This window comes from Microcaecilia unicolor, chromosome 2 (assembly GCF_901765095.1).
Source record: "Microcaecilia unicolor chromosome 2, aMicUni1.1, whole genome shotgun sequence".
NCBI lineage: Eukaryota > Metazoa > Chordata > Amphibia > Gymnophiona > Siphonopidae > Microcaecilia > Microcaecilia unicolor.
The window spans coordinates 197,437,600-197,458,630 of NC_044032.1; the positions used below are offsets into that span (position 1 = coordinate 197,437,600).

A 21,031-nucleotide genomic window follows, 5' to 3' on the forward strand; every position below is an offset into this window, starting at 1 on the left:
CAACATTCTATTCGCTTTCTTAGCCGCAGCAGCACACTGAGCAGAAGGTTTCAGTGTGTTATCGACGACGACACCCAGATCCCTTTCTTGGTCCGTAACTCCTAACGTGGAACCTTGCATGACGTAGCTATAATTCGGGTTCTTTTTTCCCACATGCATCACCTTGCACTTGCTCACATTAAACATCATCTGCCATTTAGCCGCCCAGTCTCCCAGTCTCGTAAGCTCCTCTTGTAATTTTTCACAATCCTGTCGCGATTTAACGACTTTGAATAACTTTGTGTCATCAGCAAATTTAATTACCTCGCTAGTTACTCCCATCTCTAAATCATTTATAAATATATTAAAAAGCAGCGGTCCTAGCACGGACCCCTGAGGAACCCCACTAACTACCCTTCTCCATTGTGAATACTGCCTATTTAACCCCACTCTCTGTTTCCTATCCTTCAACCAGTTTTTAATCCACAATAGGCAGTGACATCTTTTTTATTTTTTGTGGCATGCCTGATCATGTCTGAAAACACACCTGTGTACCATGGTGCACTGGTTGAAAATGTTATGTATCCCTTTTGTTCCTGTGGCGTTGTCCGCTTTCGGGTTTTTTAGTTCCACGTTTTCTACAAGCAACGTGGTTATCTCCCCAATATTGTATACACCCTGCCTTCTCCAAAACCCCTTTAGTGAAAACCAAACAGAAGTATATGTTTAATATTTCTTCTTTTTCCTTGTTCTCCTCCACACATTTCTCCTCGCCAGTTCTTAATTTTACAATTACCTCTCTGTTCTTCCTTACTTCACTGAAATACCTGAAAAAAAATGTTCACCTCCTCTTCAGCCATCTTTTTCCCCCACTCGTGCCATTTGCTTACTGGTTGGTATTGATTTGATATGATTTATTTACTGAGCTTTATTAACTGCCTTTATGAAGGGATTCACCCAAGGCTCTATGTTAACACAAGTTGTTTATAACGTAACAATATTAAAATGCAAATGTAAGCATAAAATACGATCAATGAGATAAGCATGGAGACAGGTAAATAAAATCTTAGTAATAGCAATAATATATACATATTAGAAGAGTACAATTGAACATTCATATATCAGAAATATGATAAATGTCAACAGAAGTGGAAGAAATTTAATATAACATAGATACAAGGCTCACAATGTCGGCACAATACAAATTAAGCATCTTAATAGGCATCCAAGGGGGATAGTGTATTTCAGACATTGACAGGTAAAATGTGTAGGACAGTCATTGGTATGAATAAATGTGTGACTAAATTGAAGGCAAATTAACAATACTGTTGAATAAGTTATGTGGAACTGATCTTATTTGCAAGGTGTGCAGCAAGCTAGGCCAGATGCGGAATGTGTATAGTTAATGGCCACGCACATTAAAAGCTTAGGAGAGGGGGCAGGCCTTTACCCGCTTCCTGAAGTAGAGGTAGTCTTGAGTTGGGCGTAGCCCCTGTGAGAGAGAGTTCCATAGTTCAGGGACTATTCCTGAGAACTCTTACGATTTCCTTTGATGAGGGTACAAATGGTGATGTTCCTTGAGAGTGTCTTGGAAGCCTTGCTTCTAAGACATTCTGGAGAGAGCTAGCTTATTCTTCGTAAGAGGTCATATATGAGCGTAAATGGTTAAAATACTGCTATTTATATGCAGTCTTGCCACCTAAACAATGCAGTGTCTTTTAAAAGTACCCCATAATGTTAGAGCCATTGCTATATCAGTGCCCCATCTTACTTCAGCCTTCACCAAAGTGACTAGCAAGTCTGCAGTGTGGACTTCTGTCCAGACATTCACATCTCATTATTGTTTAGATACTGACTTGATACAGCAGGTGTGATCATTCGGCTCTCCAGGGCATGTTTGAGGGGTAGAACCCAACTGCCCTCCCCCTAACCTCCCATGGATCAGTTTTTATTGGGGTTACTAAAAATAAAAAAATGCAATACCAAGTTGTGTACAGAGGCTTAGGCACCCGTGGAGGGGCATAATCGAACGGGGACGACCATCTCTAAGGGCGTCCATCTCTAAGGACGTCCCGGCGAAGGGGCGGGGAAACCTGTATTATTGAAACAAGATAGACGTCCATCTTTCGTTTTGATAATACAGTCGGGGACGCCCAAATCTCAATATTTAGGTCGACCTTAGAGATGGGCGACCTTGGTTTTCGTCGAAAATGGAAACCGAAAACACCCATCTCAAAAACGACCAAATCCAAGGCATTTGGTCGTGGGAGGAGCCAGCATTCGTAGTGCACTGATCCCCTTCACATGCCAGGACACCAACCGGGCACCCTAGGGGGCACTTCAGTGGACTTCACAAATTGCTCCCAGGTGCATAGCTCCCTTACCTTGGGTGCTGAGCCCCCCAAACCCCCTCAAAACCACTCCCCCCAACTGTACACCACTACCATAGCCCTAAAGGGTGAAGGGGGGCACCTAGATGTTGGTACAGTGGGTTTTAGGTGGGTTTTGGAGGGCTCACATTAACCATCACAAGTGTAACAGGTCAGGGGGGGAAATGGGCCTGGGTCCGCCTGCCTGAAGTGCACTTCACCCACTAAAAACTGCTCCAGGTACCTGCATACTGTTGTGATGGAGCTGGGTATGACATTTGAGGCTGGCATAGAGGCTGGAAAAAAGTGTTCTTTAATTTTTTTTTTTTGGGGTGGGAAGGGGGTTGGTGACCACTGGGGAAGTAAGGGGAGGTCATCCTCGATTCCCTCCGGTGGCCATCTGGTCAGTTTGGGCACCTTTTCGAGGCTTGGTCGTGAAAAAAAAGGGACCAAGTAAAGTCGACCAAATGCTCGTGAGGGACTCCCTTCTTTTTTCCATTATTGGCCGAGAATGCCCATCTCTTAACCACACCCCCGTCCCGTCTTTGGTACACTGCCGACACGCCCCCGTGAACTTTGGCCATCCCTGAGACGGAAAGCAGTTGAGGATGCCCAAAATTGGCTTTCAATTATGCCGATTTGGGCGACCCTGAGAGAAGGATGCCCATCTCCCGATTTTTCTGGGAAGATGGGCGTCCTTCTCTTTCGAAAATGTCCCTGATAGTGAAACTGTATATTTCAATGAATTCAAAAGTGAATAGAAGCTGATACCATGTAGACATTATTTTAGCTTCTATTTATTTAGGGATTCATGTAAATATACATTTTGGCCAGGGATGTGTAAACCTTTACACATGACTAATAGAGGATTTTCCGCATAAAAACTGAGAATATTATTATAACACAACCACACCTTGAGTATTTTGTGCAGTTCTAGTCTTTCCGTCCAAAAAATATCAAAACAATAAAATGCATGAGCAAAACTAGACAGAGTGCAGAGAAGGGTACAAAAATGATTAGAAGTGGAGCAGCTCTATTATAAAGAAAGACTAAACAAATTAAGGCTCTTCGTGTTGGACAAGAGGTGACTGAGAGGAGATATAGAGGTTTATAAAATTATATGTAACTAGTAAAAAAAGGCCCATTTCTGACACAAATGAAACGGGCGCTAGCAAGGTTTTCCTCGGAGTGTGTATATTTGAGAGAGTGTATGTGAGAGTGACTGTGTGTGTGAGAGAGAGTGAATGTGCGAGTGTGTGTGTGTAACAGAGAGAGAGTGAGTCTGGGTGCGAGTGTGTCTGTGAGAGAGAGAGTGTGTATGTGAGAATGAGAGTGTGTGCAAGTGCGTATGTGAGACACAGTGAGTGTGAGAGAGAGTGTGTTTTACACAGATACAGTGTGCACTGTTTTTTTTTCTGTGTGAGAAGGGCAGAGCTTGCACTATTTTTTTTGTGTGTGTGAGAAGGCCAGAGCTTGCATTGTTTATTTTGTGTGTGTGAGAAGGACAGAGCCTTTACTGTTTTGTTTTGTTTTTGTGAGAAGGTCAGAGCCTGCATTTTTTGTGTGTGTTTGTGTGTGTGTATGAGAAGGGCAGAGCCTGCACTGTTTTTTGTTTTTTTTGTGAGAAGAGCAGAGCCTGCCCCTTTTTTTTTTTTTTTTTTGTTTTTTTTTGTTGATGGCTTCGGTGGAGTCCGGAGGTAGTCAGGGAGGAGGCGGAGGGCAGTGTTCCATCCTAGAAGAGAGGGAGGGAGGAGATGGAAGGCGGTGTTTCGAGTACGTAAGGATGTATTAGAGAGGGAGTTAGGCGGGGGCGTTGGAAGTGCAGAGCCTGCACGTTTTTTTTTTTTGTGTGTGTGTGTGTGAGAAGGGCAGAGCCTGCACTGTTTTTTTGTTTTTTTTTGTGAGAAGGGCAGAGCCTGCCCTTTTTTTTGTTGTTGATGGTTTCGGTGGAGTCGGGAGGTAGTCAGTCAGGGAGGAGTTGGAGGGCGGTGTTTCGATTTTATCCCGTGGAAGGGGGGTGGAGTGTGTGGGTTGGTGTGGGGGTTAACCTGGTGTTTCCGAAAGTGCTGTTGCCCTTCTTCTTTGTTCATGTGTAGAATTTATTGCGCTGTTGGCGGTTTTTTTGTTTAATACGTTGGAGACTCCCACTGCTGTGTTGTGATTGGGCACAGTCGTTGGTGACGCATCTGTTATTGCGAGACGTCATCTGGAGATGCTTCAAGGTTTTTGTCCACGCTGCCAGCTTCAGAACATTGGAGGTGGGTTTTATTATATAGGATGTGGAACAAGTTAATAGAGGATGGTTATTTACTCTATCAAACAATACTTGAGGACACGCCATTAAACTAATTAGTAGCATGCTAAAATGAGGAAATCAATTTGAAAGAAAAAAAAAAAACCCTAAAAGGAGCAGTTGCAAAGGTTAAAAGTTTTACATGAAGCATGGATGCTGTTTTAAAAATACTGCCTTGGAAGCACAGACTAGATGTATTTCATGCATTAGAAAAGGTCAATGAAAAACCAAAGCAATGGTAACATGATTAAGGGCAAAGTGGCTAAAAATGGAAAGTAGCTCCAAGTGGTGAAAATTAGAAGAGTATGAGCACTGGCACATTAGATATAATTGTTAATAATGCAGGCCAAAAGAAAATTTTGAAAAGAAACTTGCTGTAGAGACAGAAACTCACAGTGAAAAACTTTTTAAAGTACTCTAGAAGCAGGAAGATAATGAGGGAGACAGTTGGACCATTAGCTTAAGGAAGATGGCGTCGGACTAGGACATACCTGAGGGAGCTCCGAGCCCAGGAAAACAGAACTAACACTGATAATAAAGCCAGATTGTGACTGAAAACGTTGCCCGGGTGCGAACAACCACAGTGTGTACAAGCCGATACGTGATCGGCGTCCAGCAACCGGCCGACAAACCCTCTGAGAAGGGAGAGGCAAGTGAACCTCTCCCCACGAGGGCCCAAACAAGGATCGTTGCGAACCTGAGAGGGCCCAAACGAGGATCGTTGCGAGCCTGATCCCGCCTCGCGCCCGCTCGGAGCCTGAGAGCGTGAGGCAAGAGACGATCCAACCCAAGTCGACTCGAGGCCGCCCTCTGTGCAGGGAGAGGCAATCAAACCTCTCCCCACAGGGGCCCGCACAAGAACCACGCGACACACCTACCCTGCCTCCATCCGCCACCATTCCAGTGCAAAAGAGGCGAACCCTCCCTGTGAGGTCCATCCGACACCACGCGCTGCAGCCGCGAGCAGCCAAGCACCGGATCCTACCTCTCTGGACAGCAGAACAGACGCGGGAGCCGCGCTGCCCCAGTGGCAGGAAAACGCGGAAGTGCATAAGCACCCCCAAGGAGATCGCTTGAGCCTCGAAGATCCGGCAACAAAGCCAAAGGAGCAGCAACATCGGACCACCCCCAAAGCAGCAGCAGGGAAACGCCAAAGTGCACCAAAGAGAACGCTGGAAATGCCTTGATTTTCTCTCCTCTCATGCCATCCTCGATCCATTTCAATCGGTTTTCGCCCTCTTCACTCGACAGAAACAGCACTCTCTAAAGTCTGTAATGACCTGTTCCTTGCAAAAGCCAGAGGCCACTACTCCATCCTCATCCTCCTTGATCTATCCGCCGCTTTTGACACTGTCATTCATGACCTACTTCTTGCCACACTGTCCTCATTTGGGTTCCAGGGCTCTGTCCTCTCCTGGTTCTCCTCCTATCTCTCCCACCGCACCTTCAGAGTTCACTCTCATGGATCTTCCTCCAACCCTATCCCCCTATCTGTTGGTGTTCCCCAGGGATCTGTCCTTGGACCCCTTCTCTTCTCAATCTACACCTCTTCCCTGGGCTCCCTGATCTCATCTCATGGTTTCCAGTATCATCTCTATGCTGAAGACACCCAGCTATATCTCTCCACACCAGACATCACCGCAGAGACCCAGGCAAAGGTATCAGCCTGCTTATCCGACATTGCTGCCTGGATGTCCAACCGCCACCTGAAACTGAACATGTCCAAGACCGAGCTCATCATCTTTCCACCAAAACCCACGTCTCCTCTTCCTCCACTTTCTATCTCAGTTGATAACACCTTCATCCTCCCCGCCTCATCTGCCCGCAACCTCGGAATCATCTTTGACTCCTCCCTCTCCTTCTCTGCGCATATCCAGCAGATAGCCAAGACCTGCCGCTTCTTCCTCTTTAACATCAGCAAAATTCGCCCTTTCCTCTCCAAGCACACCACCCAAACTCTCGTCCACACTCTCATTACCTCTCGTCTTGACTACTGCAACTTACTTCTCACCGGCCTCCCACTTAGCCATCTGTCCCCCCTTCAATCTGTTCAGAACTCTGCGGCACGTCTCGTATTCCGCCAGAACCGATATACTCATATCACCCCTCTCCTCAGGTCACTTCACTGGCTTCCAATCAGATACCGCATTCAATTCAAGCTTCTCCTTCTTACCTACAAATGCACTCAGTCTGCTGCCCCTCACTACCTTTCTACCCTCATCTCCCCTTACGTTCCTGCCCGTAACCTCCGTTCACAGGACAAATCCCTCCTCTCTGTACCCTTCTCCACCACCGCCAACTCCGGGCTCCGCTCATTCTGCCTAGCCTCACCCTATGCTTGGAACAACCTTCCTGAGCCCTTACGCCAAGCCCCCTCCCTGCCCATCTTCAAGTCTTTGCTTAAAACCCACCTCTTCAATGCTGCATTCGGCACCCAACCTCTTACCGTTCAGTAAATCCAGACTGCCCCAATTTTACCGCCCCTATCGGACTGACCGTTCACTTGTCTCTTAGATTGTAAGCTCTTTGAGCAGGGACCGTCCCTCTATGTTAAATTGTACAGCGCTGCGTAACCCTAGTAGCGCTTTAGAAATGTTAAGTAGTAGTAGTAGTAGTAAGCCTTTTTACAAGTCTTAATTTAAAGAAGGCTTTCTTGATAGTATTCTTAATCTAGCATTTCAGTGAAAGGAAAGGGTTGGCTAAAATACCTAAGTACTTCAGCGATTGAATGTTTGGAAATGTAAACATGTTAGTGATTAAGATTGCATTGGATTAATGCTGTTCAGTGTTGGTTAACAAGTTGGTTTTTGTTTTGAAAATGCTGAACATTTTTAATAAATAGTTATAAAAAATCTATGTGATTGAGGTAAAATTAAACACTTATTTTATCTAAATACAGGGTATTTGATACATACTGAAAATTTTCTTAAAACACTGCAATCCAAATTTTATTTTCTTTAAAGAAAGAGTGAACTGGGCTTATTTAAGAACAGTAGGCAAAACATCCTCACGTAGGGCCCTTTTACTGAAGTATTTAATTATTTGTGACATTTATATCCCACATTATCCCAAACAAGTCTGAGTTCAGTGTGGCTTACAATAAACAATATAGGGTACATAACAAAGAATAATATATAAGAAAGTAATTTGTTGTAAGAATCCAATTTTACAACACAGTATCATAAACGTACTGGGATATCTATGGATGTTTAACATTAAGTACATTAAACTGCCTAGTTCAAGGTGTCAGGGACACACATAAATGATGGTATTTGTGTCATTATTAATAGAATACCGACTAGCAGAAAAGTATGTGCCTTGTTTTGTTGGCATGTACTTGCGGGTGGACATGTGCGTGAAGTAAGTATGCAAATACCTGAGTAAATTATAAAATAACATCTAGGTATGAGGATTTACACTACCTATAGGGCTGATGCAGGTCTTAAATGTATGTGTGTTCTCTACCACTTGTGCTTTTGTTCTCTAAAGAAATGTTGGCACTTAACTTTAATTGTAGAATAGGTTTGAAATAGGCAACGGTAACAGAATTCAAACATGCGTGGGATAAACATAAAGGAATCCTGTTCAGAAGGAATGTATCCTTGGGAGCTTAGCCGAGTTTAGGTGGCAGAGCCGGTGGTGGGAGGCAGGGATAGTGGTTGGGAGGCGAGGATAGTGCTGGGCAGACTTATACGGTCTGTGTCAGAGCCGGTGGTGGGAGGCAGGGCTGGTGGTTGGAAGGTGAAGATAGTGCTGGGCAGACTTATACAGTCTGTGCCAGAGCTGGTGGTGGGAGGCGGGACTGGTAGTTGGGAGGCAGGGATAGTGCTGGGCAGACTTATACGGTCTGTGCCAGAGCTGGTGGTGGGAGGCGGAGATAGTGGCGGTAAAAGGGGCCCTGGGGTGGCATTGGCAGACAAGTTTGCTGTGTGCCAAGGCCGCCTTTTACTGCCGCCCTGTAAAAAGGAATTTCTTGGCTGGGAACGGAAATGGCCAAGTGGTAAGTGAAGAACTTGCTGTGTGGCCATTTCCTGGGGGAGCCCTTACGGTAAGGGCTCCCGTTTTAACCCAGCAACGCGACACTGCCTGATTAACACACACAGAAAATAAAAGGTATGTGGTAGGGACAGGCACCACCACCAGGCTCCTTCGGTAGCTCGTGGTAGTGCTGAATTGGCATGCAGCAAGCCCACAGTGGGCTTGCCGCCCTTTTGTAAAAGGGCCCCTAAGTGCGGTAAAGAATTTTTCTGCATGGTAACATCAGTGAACAGACCAAGCATGCAACCTTTGTACTTACCGCACATTAATTTTTGCTGTTAAAGTGTTGTAAGTGCAAAACTTCACTGTACTTTAGTAAAATGGCCCCTTAATGACGAATCAACAATGAATTATTAATAAATATAAGCCAGTACATCCCTTACTTAAGTGAGACCAAGTACCAGAATATTCAAAGATCAGTTTAAGTCCTTCAAAATTGTAATTATCTTCATGCAAGTAGCAGGATAAAAAAGTATTGTTTAGAAGACAATATGGTACAGACTCAGAAAGAATAATTGTTTTCAATAACCTTGAGATCTGACCATATTCTATAATTGTATTATGAAAATGAGAAGTGAGCATTTCACAGTCATCTTTAGAGGACTGCAAACTGCCAAAACAATCGAATTGCACTGAAAGATTCTCCATAACTCAGAATTATTTGGAAAAATTTCATACATTAACGATAAATAAGGAAAAAATAACCTTTTCTGTATCTGTTCTTTTATTTTTCCTTTCCCCAAAACTATTGCTGACGTTTCTTTACTTTGTTATTCTAGGTCAATTTATAGACAATGTTATGGTTGCACATCATAAGGTGAATCTTGGAGGTACAGTGGAACTGAAGTGTTCTCCAAAAGCAAATCTTGCCAGTATATCTTGGAAATTGGAGAACCAACACCTGAACTTGGAGAATCCCAATTATCACCCTCTGAAAGATTCACTGCTCATCTTCAATGTCAAGAAAGAGGACACAGGAGCTTACTATTGTTTGTCAGAGGAGAAATGGCTGCACAATATTATATTTTCTCATGTGATAGTTAAGCATGTTGTGGAACTACAAAGACCCCTTCATACTACCACGAGCCCAAACTCACCAGCTACACAAAGAGAAGGTAATAGTATGACACTGAAACTGTCACCTGTAGTAACAGAAGGGTCTACAACTCAAATAGCGTCTACCCAAATTGTAGTGACTACACCCACAGAGGAAACAGAGCCAACCAGTGTCTCCTGGATGAGCGTGGCCTTCAGCCCAGAGACCCGTAGTACAGATCTTAAATTCCATGTAGAAAAGACTTCCTACTTGACAAAGTCAAATGACAGCTCTCTTTTCTTGGTCCTCTTCTTGCTCTTTTTTGTTCTGTTTTGTTGTGTGTTTGCTTACAATTGTTACCAAGGCTTTCTCCCAACGCCGTGCTTGAAGTTCCGCTCTACTTTGGTGCCCAACAAGCCTGCAACAGATTTTTCTGACTCGGAACAAGGATTGAAGGAGACCTTGGTGGAGCAAAGCAATGCACAGAACCAGAATGGAGAGCAGCTAAAGCCCTCCCAAGACACTGGCTATGAGACTGAGGCAGACTATGGCAACGGCAGTATTCCCCATCAAGATGAATCACAGAAAACAGAGGATAACCATAACAAAGATAAACCCTTTGATGTCATATATGACATTAAATACGCAGATTCAGATGCAGAGGTTGATTGAGGAAGGCTGTGGCCTTTTTTTTTTTTTTTTGTTACACTCCTTTGAACTATGAGGCACACGTTGCAGGTGGGACAGTTTCTGAGCCCTAAGCATGAGCCATTATCTGCTCAATCCATAAGATTTTATGGACTCATTTGAAATCTATCTGGAAGTAGTTAAAAAAATATATTTTATTTTTTGCAGTCCTTTCATATTATTATCATAAAAGTGCACAGTTTCAAACTACCATTATGCTTTAATTTTATAGAGAGAAATTTCCTGATGGTTTAGATTTTTGGAAATCCTGCTACCATTTATTTTGTGTGGATTATCATTGGTTAACTAAAAGTAACTTTTCAGTCACAAATTTTTTTTTTTTTTTTTTAATTCTATAGCTCACCCAATTTTTACATTCAGTCAGTACTTGGTAAAGAAATCTAATTTCAGCTTAATTCCAAATTGGAAGGAAAGTTTAGTTTATCAGATTGGTAAGTAATAGTTTATTGTCCCGCTAAGGACATTTACTTTTTCATGTTTGTTATTAGTGTCATGTTTTAATTGGTTGTGTCTGAGTTTCTGACATACTTTGTTTCCGTTAGCTGTAGGTGTATGTTGAGACAAATTAGGTTTTATTGCTATCTCAGGGATAAATTGCTGTAACTAGGTTTTATAAATATAGGTACATAAGCCATCTCTTGAGCCCTGATCATTTTTTTGAGGGGAGGTAGAGTGGAAAGATGGATTTAAAAAGAGAGAACCACAGCTTTAGTTAAAAATCTAATGTATTGTGCACATGCAGGAGATTATCAAATGTTGATTTTATTTAAGACTGTATTATAAGGGTTAATGTAGAATTTGAGCATGCGAAGAGCTTATGCTGAGTTGTGCTGCCACCAGAGGATCTTATACTGAGGAGGAGAGAGAAACTGAAGTGAACTTGTCTATTTTATATATGTACACACACACACACACAGATGTGGAAAGGACTGTTAACTGAAACAACTAGAATGGACACGTCTTCAGTGGTTAAGGACTTGAAACTTTTGAGCCCACTGTGAACATTCCCATGATTTTGAGTGACTTTTTGTGAATCTGTTATGCGGCTGGAAGATTGATTTAGAGTTCTTGGCAGCAAATGGAACTGTTTTGATGCCTTGTGAGCCATGGTTGTTTAGGAGAACTGGAGTTCATTTTGCAACTTTGTTCATGGCAGCAGCGTTTTGTTAGGACAATATTAAGAATTTATTCCTTAGAAAAAATACTTCCTGAAAAAGAACACTGAGCAATAAAGCCCCAGACTGTTTTATAGGTTTGAACTTGCATTCGGAAAGAAATATGTATGTGGGCCATCTTCATGTAATCAAATTATATTATATGAAATTCAGTCTTGGTTTATTTTTCTATTTTTAACTATATACAAGTTACATTAAAATAAAAATGAGAGAATAAAATGAAATATGTTAATGTTCCTGACTTCTAGAAACCTCATTTAGTGGACAGTGTTGAACCTGTTGTAACATGGTACTGCACACGGTATTGTTATAATATACTGACTAGAACATCCTCTATGAGGCTCTATTCGCATTGAAAAAGACAATTGAGTGCTGCTGTGTTTCTAGGTGATTCTCTGAAATAAATCTTCTTACATGCCAATAATCCTTCCAAAGACCCCTTGTCCTTTCTGTATTGTTTCATAAGCTATGTGGTGTTTGAGGCTTTTTCCTTAGTTCCTTCTCTTCTGTCCTTTTCTGTCACACAGCCTCATCTCCTCTACCTTTCCCTCCTACTGGTTCCTCCTCTATCTCCTCTGTGGGATGTGATTCTCATCCTTCATTCATCAACATACAGCCTGAGATTCTGAATAATGCAGAGAGCACCTTGGTCACGATGCTTCCACCTTTTCTAGGGGATCAGGCCCTGATGGTCAGCTTCCAAGGAACATTTCACCTCTTCTGCCAAGCCACAGGTAGGTAGCAGGATCTGCAGAACATTAGAGTTGTAGCATGTGTATGTGCAAATTCCTTTGGTAAGTACTAGGAACCCAAATGGCTTTTAATTTTCTCTACCTTTAACATTGGTAGTAATTATTGCACATAAAAGGTAACACTGAATGAAGTCTTTCCAAGTGTAGCACAATACATATAGACGCTTTCCCAAACTTCTCTCCCAGTGGCCTGCTATAGCAGGATCACATTTAATACTTATCATTTCTATAGCACTGCTAGACGTACTCAGTACTGTACATTGAACATGTAAGAGACAGTCCCTGCTCGACAAAGCTTACAATCTAATAAAAACAGACAAACAGGACAAATAAGGGATTAGAGAATTACTTGAGTGGAGAAGTAGCTTAATGGTTAGTGCAGCGGACTTTGATCCTGGGGAACTGGGTTTGATTCCCAATGCAACTCCTTGTGACTTTGGACAAGTCACTTAACCACAGAAAGGCAGTATATCAAGTCCCACCCCCCAAACATGGGAATTATAAAACACACATGGAGTTAAAAGTAGCCTCAAAAAGGTGGGCTTTTAGCCTGGTTTGAATGTGGCCAGAGCTGGAGCTACTGATTCAGGAAGTCTATTCCAGGCTTATGGCGCACAAGATAAAAGGAATGGAGCCTGAAGTTGGCAGTGGAGGAGAAGGGTACAGATAAGAGAGATTTACCTGATGAACTGAGTTCCCGGGGAGGAGTGTAGGGAGAGATAAGCGTGGAGAGGTACTGAGGAGCTGCAGAGTGAATGCACGTATAAGTCAATAAGAGGAGTCTGAATTGTTTTCAGAAATGGATAGGGAGCTAATGAAGTGACCTGAGAGGGCTAACATGAGCATAGTGACACTGGTGAAATATAAGTCATGCAGCAGAGTTTTGAACAGATTGAAGGGGAGAGAGAGATGGCTTAGTGGGAGACCTGTGAGAAGCAAGTTGCAGTAGTCTAAGCGAGAGGTAATAAGAAAATGGATAGGGGTTTTGGCAGTGTGCTCAGGAAGGGACGAATTTTGGTGATGTTATAGAGAGAAAAAAAGACAGGCTTTAGCAGTCTTTTGGATATGTGTAGAGAAAGAGAGAGGCATCAAAGATGACTCCAAGGTTTCAAGCTGATGAGACAGGGAGGATGAAAGTGTTATCCACAGAGATAGAGAATGGGGAAAGAGGAGAGGTGGGTTTAGGAGGAAAGATGAGAAGCAAAGTCTTGGGCATGTTTAGTTTCAGATGGCGGTTAGACATCCAGGCAGCAATGTCGACAGGCAGACTGAGACTTAGGCCTGGATTCCTGCTGAAATTTCTGGTGTGGAGAAGCATTGAAATGGGAATTTAATCCTCAAATTCATTCTGTCCAAAGCCACATTGCTAAGGCTGGCTTATTTTGTAGATTGCTGCTTTTGTATTCTGGGGTCTCACAAGAATCTCCAGTCTCTCCTATTTGTTTGATTGTATACCTTCAACTCCAAGTCCTAAGTTATTTAGGCCATGGGTATAAAGGTATATATTTATGCAGATGATATACAAATTCTGGACCTGAAGGATCAATCTTAAAAGGATATGTTAGAACTGTTTGGTAAATATATGGAGATGATAGAAAACAGAATTAGAGCCCATATACTGACAAAGTATGAGCAGGTTTTAACCCTTGACCAGAAGACTGTTCTCCTTTTGTAGTGGCAGATTCACAATATCAGTTGTCCTCAGACATGAAAAGTCTGGAGATACTGCTAGATTCTTTTAATAACAAGTAAGAACATTTAACTGAAGATGATAAATGGGCTCCAGCAACTATTACAGCCATCTGATTTCAAGGTGATAATGTAAATCTTAGTACTTATATAAGTACTTACGTATTGCCATACTGGGAAAGACCAAAGGTCCATCAAGCCCAGCATCCTGTTTCCAACAGTGGCCAATCCAGGTCACAAGTACCTGGCAAGATCCCAAAAAAGTACAAAACATTCTATACTGCTTATCCCAGAAATAGTGGATTTTCCCCAGTCCATTTAATAACGGTCTATGGACTTTTCCTTTAGGAAGCCATCCAAACCTTTTTTAAACTCCGCTAAGCTAACCGCCTTTACCACATTCTCTGGCAACGAATTCCAGAGTTTAATTACACGTTGAGTGAAGAAAACTTTTCTCCGATTCGTTTTAAATTTACTACATTGTAGCTTCATCGCCTTTTCTCCAAGCTGAAGAGCCCTAGCTGCTTTAGTCTTTTCTCATAGGGAAGTCGTCCCATCCCTTTTATCATTTTTGTCGCCCTTCTTTACACCTTTTCTAATTCCACTATATCTTTTTTGAGATGTGGCGACCAGAATTGAACACAATATTCGAGGTGCGGTCGCACCATGGAGCGATACAAAGGCATTATAACAGCCTCATTTTTGTTTTCCATTCCTTTCCTAATAATACCTAACATTCTATTTGCTTTCTTAGCCGCAGCAGCACACTGAGCAGAAGGTTTCAACGTATCATCAACAACGACACCTAGATCCCTTTCTTGGTCCGTGACTCCTAACGTGGAACCTTGCATGACGTAGCTATAATTCGGGTTCCTCTTTCCCACATGCATCACTTTGCACTTGCTCACATTAAATGTCATCTGCCATTTAGATGCCCAGTCTCCCAGTCTCATAAGGTCCTCTTGTGGGACAAAGAATTGATTTTTGATAGTTTACTAGAAATTTGAGCTTGGTCAACAGTGTTAATTGTCAGATGTATGGCTCTGTTTGTGTCGGTTGGAAATGAGGCCAGTCGTCCAGATACTGAAATACATGAAGACCTTGTTGATGTAAGTATGCTACCGCTGTGACAACACACTTGTAAAAACCCTGGGAGCAGAGGTGCGACCAAATGGGAGAACTCTGTATTGGTAGTGTTGCTGCCCCACAACAAATGAGGTAACACTGAGAGGCTAAATGAATTGGTATATGAAGGTATGCATCTTCTAGATCCAGAGACCTGAGCGAGCTGTCTTTGTCCAGCAGGGGCATAATAATGTTTAAAGAATTCATTTTGAACTTTTTGTTTGGAATGTATTTGTTGAGTTCTCGGAGTTCCAAGATTGCTCTCATACCCCCTTTTTTCTTGGAAATGAGAAAATACCTTGAATAGAACCCTTCGTTTCGTGCTTATACAGACAGAAATCTGTGTACTTCGGCTTGTAAGAGGAGCAATTGAGAAGACTGTTGTGAATGGAGATGAGATCTTCGACATGGAAGTCTCTTGGTGAAATGCAGTCAGTAGCCATTCTGGTCAATACTGAGGGCCCACAGATCTGATGTTATTGTTGACCAAGCCGGGACCAACTGGTACTTGCTGAGTTGGAACATTGTCAAAACGTTGGAGTTGGCTTCGCCTGGGGGGGGGGGGGGGAGGTTGTCTCTGTTACGTCGATAATTCTAATTTCATTTCTGCTGATGCTGAGTGAATCCTCGATTGTAATATTTATTAGCAGTATATGCATTTTGTTGCTGGGTTTTGCTTCTTCCTGTATAATAAGAAGACCTCATAGACCTGCCAACTAGAAACACAACAAAATCAGCACAAACATACCTGAATCTCCATTACCCAAACTGTAAAGGACTCAAATACAAATCAACTTATGCATCCAGCTTCTCCTATATAAGCCCACAACTATGGAACGCATTACCTAAAGCTGTAAAAACAACGTATGACCACCTAAACTTCCGGAAATTACTAAAAACTAATCTGTTCCAAATGGCATACCCTACCGACCCAACCTAAATACCTAAACCCTGCAACACAAGCAAAACCAAACAGCGTATGGACAAAACATAACTCCCCCTCCCCGCGATCCACTATTGTGTCTTGTACACACGAACCTTATTGTACCATTATTCACTTTGTAACCGTTAGACCGGAACTGGCGATCGCCAATACGGTACTATGTAAGCTACATTGAGCCTGCAAATAGGTGGGAAAATGTGGGATACAAATGCAACAAATAAAATAAACATGGAAATTTGGATTGTTCAATATTGCCTTGTTCAACAGTGTCTAAGGTTGTACACTCCTTGATGGAGTTGATGATTCCTGAACTTGGTTCCCAAAAAGATTGTCTCCAAAACATGGGGCAACTGCCACCTTATCATGGACATCTGATCTAAAAGCTGAAGACTACAACCAAGCTAGTCTGCAAGTAGCTATTGCCACCACTGACCCACGTATAGCTGTGTCATGGGAATCAGTTGATGTGTGGATTAAATTTTTTGTGCAATCTTCCAAATCATCTAACATTGGAGTCCAAGCAGACTTATCTGCAGAGGAAGCTGTTCCTATAGATGTACGGAGTTTATCTAGAAGTTAAAATAGATATTCTGCATAATGAAACAGCTGTATAGAAGTGCATGCATTCAGCACTGCATTCTGAAACGTGTTTCCCCATGATATCCATACATTTATGGTCCTTTGAAGGAGGACACTATGAAAAATCTCTGCTACTTTTGTGCTTTTGCTTAGCCTGGTGGACTACAATAGAGTTCTGAGACAATTGGAGTTTCCCATGGCCATGGACATCATGGACTTTATATTTTGTTTCAATACTTTTCTTGGCCGCATGAGAATTGTAAGGTGTTGACCATATTAATTTATGTTTCTCCAGCAACACCTCATGAATTGGTAAAGATATTATCTGCTTAGGAGCATTTGAGTATCTCAAAACTTTCATTTTAGTAGTTCTGGGATCTGCCTGTGAGGTTGACTTAAGTTCTAGCTCTTTAGCCAGTTTAAGAAGAAATTTAGGAAATGAAGTGTCCTCCAGGGGATCAACCTTCATTGGTTCAGACGGGGAAGGATGTGACGGCAAAACCTGACTGAGTTGACGAAGGAGATGGAGCATTACTGCTTTACTTGGAAAAGAACAATGGGAACTATAGTCTGATAGAATCTCTGCCTCCATGGAGGCTGATACAGATATTGACTACAAACGCTTAGCAGTGTACGTGAAGATCTAGCCAATAATGAACTCTCAGAAGACAGCAATTGTTTACTTGATGAGAACTATAAATATTGCTGTTTTTGCTGTAGATAGAATTGTTTAAAGAAAGCATTTCTGATGGCACTTGTGGAGAGGAATGTGACTCTTGTATTGGATTTTCTAAAGGAGGAGGAGATAGAGTCTGATGAATGGGAAGTCTGTAAAAAGACTTCATTGCCTCTGGTGACTGGTACATGAACACACAGCTCCTGCTGTGACGTCATTCAGGGAGGTATGTTTTTCTTCCTTGGCTCTGATGCAAAGTAGTGCAGGGTGGAGACGCACGATGTCTATGCTTTGGCACCGATGCATGAAGACTGCTCCTAAAGGGGGAAGTTTAATGATGCTGCTTAGTTGTGGAGCTACACATAGATGTTGAAGGACGTCTCGGCGCTGATATGGAGAGTTGTTCAGCTATCATTAGAGTGTCGGAGCCAGCATGCCAATATGGCTCTGAGGGAAACCTCTGTGTTGGAGCCAACTGTGTGTCGCGTGCACGAGGACCTTGGCACACTGTCCGGCTTCTTCCCCAGAAGCACTGGTTTTGTGAGTCCTTGGGCCACTACCGTGGAGCGGCAGTGGCAGGCAAGATCACCTACAAGGTAGAGAAGAGACAAGACTGGACCGGAACTCCGGACTGGAGTTCTACACCGGAATACTCGGAACTGGAACGCACCGGACGGGTGCGCACTGGAGTGGGGCCCGCTGGACTGGACACACTGGAGTGGCCCCACTGGACAGGAACATACAGGAATGAAACCCGCTGGACTGGAACACACTGGAGCGGAAAACGCGGAACTGGAACACCCTGGACCTAGGCTTCACCTACACTTGACTGCCTTCCCCCTCGGGTTGAGCCCTCAGGTTCTGGCAGCCGGTAGGACTTACAGGAACAGCAGGAATAAAGGTCCAGGGGTGCCCCCTGGCACCTAGGCGAAGGCAAGGCAGAGAAAGTCTGGGTTCCGGCAGCAGGCAGATTCAAAGCAATGGTCAGGACAAGGAACAAGACTACAGCTGGAGCCTCAGTGTCAAGGAGTACTGGCAACAGATAGAACAAGGGCAGAAGCTCCAGAAGCAAAAGACACACACACAGAAAACCAGCAGGCTAAACACAAGAAGACAAGTCAACTGTACAAGCTAGTAGGAAAGCAAGCCCAAGCAAACCAGTCATACACACAAAACATACATAAAGCAAAACACAGGAAAGCTGTACACAGGCAGACAATGCAAGGCTGTGCCCAAGCTACCAAGTCAAACACTAGGAACAAACACAGAGCAAACTCAGGAGAACTAGTAAAGCTGAACACAAGCTAACAAACAGACGGGGCCTAAGCTGGCTAGTCTAACACTAGGAACAAACACAGAGAACAAGCAAAGCTAAGCACAGGCAACAAGCCAGACGGTGCTTAAGCTAACTAGACATGCACTGGAAACAAACACAGAAACTCACACAGAGCAAATACAGAAGGGCTGGAAACCCACAAGCGATAAACACAGAAGGGCAGAAACCCACAGGCGATAAACACAGAAGGGCTGAAAACCCACAGGCGATAAACACAGAAGGGCAGAAAACCCACAGAAGGGTAGGAGACCCACAGAGTAAAAGACAAGGAAAGCAAAAGGTGCTAACAGCACACTAACCTCGGGACCTAAGGCACTGCGGAGGAAATGGCAATGCAAAGGCCAGGAGTGTAGTCCTCAGATGACTAATAAAGCCCAACACCAGAGCCACAGGTGCAGTAATCACCTTGCAACCAAACAGAGGCTTGACACTCAGAGCAGGCATCCCATAGAAAGTAACAGCGGGAGCCATCTTGGATACTGGCAGAGACGAAGAGGCGGCAGCCATCTTGGAAGAGGCATAGCCCACACAGGTGAGGTTCAGTAGGGCAATCAGCACACAGAGCCAGAGAGAAACTAAGACAGAGACAGACACAGAGACAAGCAGAAGCCAGCACAGCCACTGACTCCCAGAAATAGGGTAAGTATGAGGGTGGTCACGGCCACAGACGTGACAGTACCCCCTCCTCAAGACCCCCCTCTCGGTCTCCCTGAGGAGATCAGGTGTCCAGGGGTAACTGTGGTGAAACCTTCTGATCGGTTTCAACCCCCAGACATGGAGCACTGGACTGGAAGTCACAAAGAAGTTCAAAACTGGCAGACAGGAGCGGAACTTGTCAACAGGAGGCTCCTTCCAATCACCGCTGGGCCAACTCAGGAACTTGGATGCATCAAGAGAAACCACATTCAAAAGGCACCCTTCTCCGAGGGAACCCAGACTGAACTCAGGAAGCAAACCGGGACTGGGACCCGGACTAGAGTCAAAAAGCAAACCGGGCCTGGGACCCAGGCAGGCGTCAGAAGCTTGACTGGAACTGGAATTCAGAGCAGGCTCAGCATCTTGGCTGGAAGTGGAACTAGAAACGGACTCAGCATCTTGGCTGGAACTGAAGCTTGGAGCAGGGTCAGCATCTTGGCTGGAAGTGGAACTTGGAACGGACTCAGCAGACTGGCTGGAACTGGAGCTCGGAGCAGGGTCAGCATCTTGGCTGGAACTGGAACTAGGAACAGACTCAGCGTTTTGGCTGGAACTGGAGCTAGGAGCAGGGTCAGCATCTTGGCTGGAACTCGGAGTAGGATCAGCATCTTGGCTGGAACTGGAACTTGGAACAGACTCAGCTGCAGGGCTGGACACACCCCTCTGGCCGGACTGGGACGTCTGTCTAGCATTAGCTTCAGGCGGCGTCCGCCGAGCAGGGTTCAAGAGGAGACGGCCCTGGTATCCCCAGAGCATGCTAGCAGGCTGAAAAGCAGAAAATGGGTTTCTCCGGGCCCCAAGCCGTTGAACACACCTTCTCTCAGCTATTGCTTCGGAGGTCTTCTCCCAGGCTGAATCAAAACAAGGTCTATCACAGTCCTCTTGGAACGTCATCTCATCTTCAAGAGCAGACTCAATATCTTGGCTGACCTCTGCACTCGATGCAGATTCAGCATCTTGACTGGAACTGGAGCTAGGAGCAGGGTCAGCATCTGGGCTAGAACTGGAACTTGGAACAGAAGTTGAACCGGGACTGGGACCCGGACTGGAATCAGAGTCTTGACTGGAACAAGAATTCTGAACAGGAGTTGAACCGGGACTGGAACCCGGACTGGAATCAGAAGCTTGACTGGCAGGGCCCCTCAAACTGGACTCAGGAGCTTGGCTGGGAGCGCCCCGCGAACTGGACTTTAACTGAGGCTCGGTCTGAAGCACCACTCGAACTGGCCTTAGGAGCTTGATAGGAGGTGCCCTCTGGACTGGAAGCGGAGGTGCCACCTGAACCACCCTGTGGACTGGCATCGGAGGCTTGGTTAGAAGCCCCCCTTGAACTGGACTCAGTGGCTTGACTGGACGGGTCACTTGAACAAGAACCGGAGACTTGACCCGAAGCGCCACCTGCACAGGAATCTGAGGCTCCATCGAAGGCTTCCCACGGACTGGACTCGGAGACTTCAAAGGGCGTGCCACTTGAACTAGGACTGGAGGCTCGACCTGGAGCGCCACTTGCATAGGAATCTGAGGCTCCGTCAGAAGCACCCCACGGACTGGACTCAGAGGTTTCAGAGGGCGTGCCAGTTGAACGAGGACTGGAGGCTCGACCTGGAGCTCCACTCGAACAGGAATCCAAGGCTCCA

The 21,031-nt window shown here is 44.3% G+C and overlaps 1 protein-coding gene across 5 annotated transcripts in view; it reads left to right on the top strand.

The window, feature by feature from the left end:
• Nucleotides 1-21,031, top strand: part of SEMA4D (semaphorin 4D) — a 373,725-nt gene that overhangs the window by 305,645 nt on the left and 47,049 nt on the right. For 3 of the 5 annotated variants that reach the window (XM_030193608.1, XM_030193607.1, XM_030193610.1), the window contains 2 exons: nucleotides 9,459-9,794; nucleotides 12,126-12,332. In XM_030193608.1, coding sequence (XP_030049468.1) covers nucleotides 9,459-9,794; nucleotides 12,126-12,332 — 543 coding nt within the window. Of the gene's footprint in view, nucleotides 1-9,458; nucleotides 11,673-12,125; nucleotides 12,333-21,031 lie in introns of those variants that run through there. The other 2 variants (XM_030193611.1, XM_030193609.1) reach the window with 2 other exon arrangements.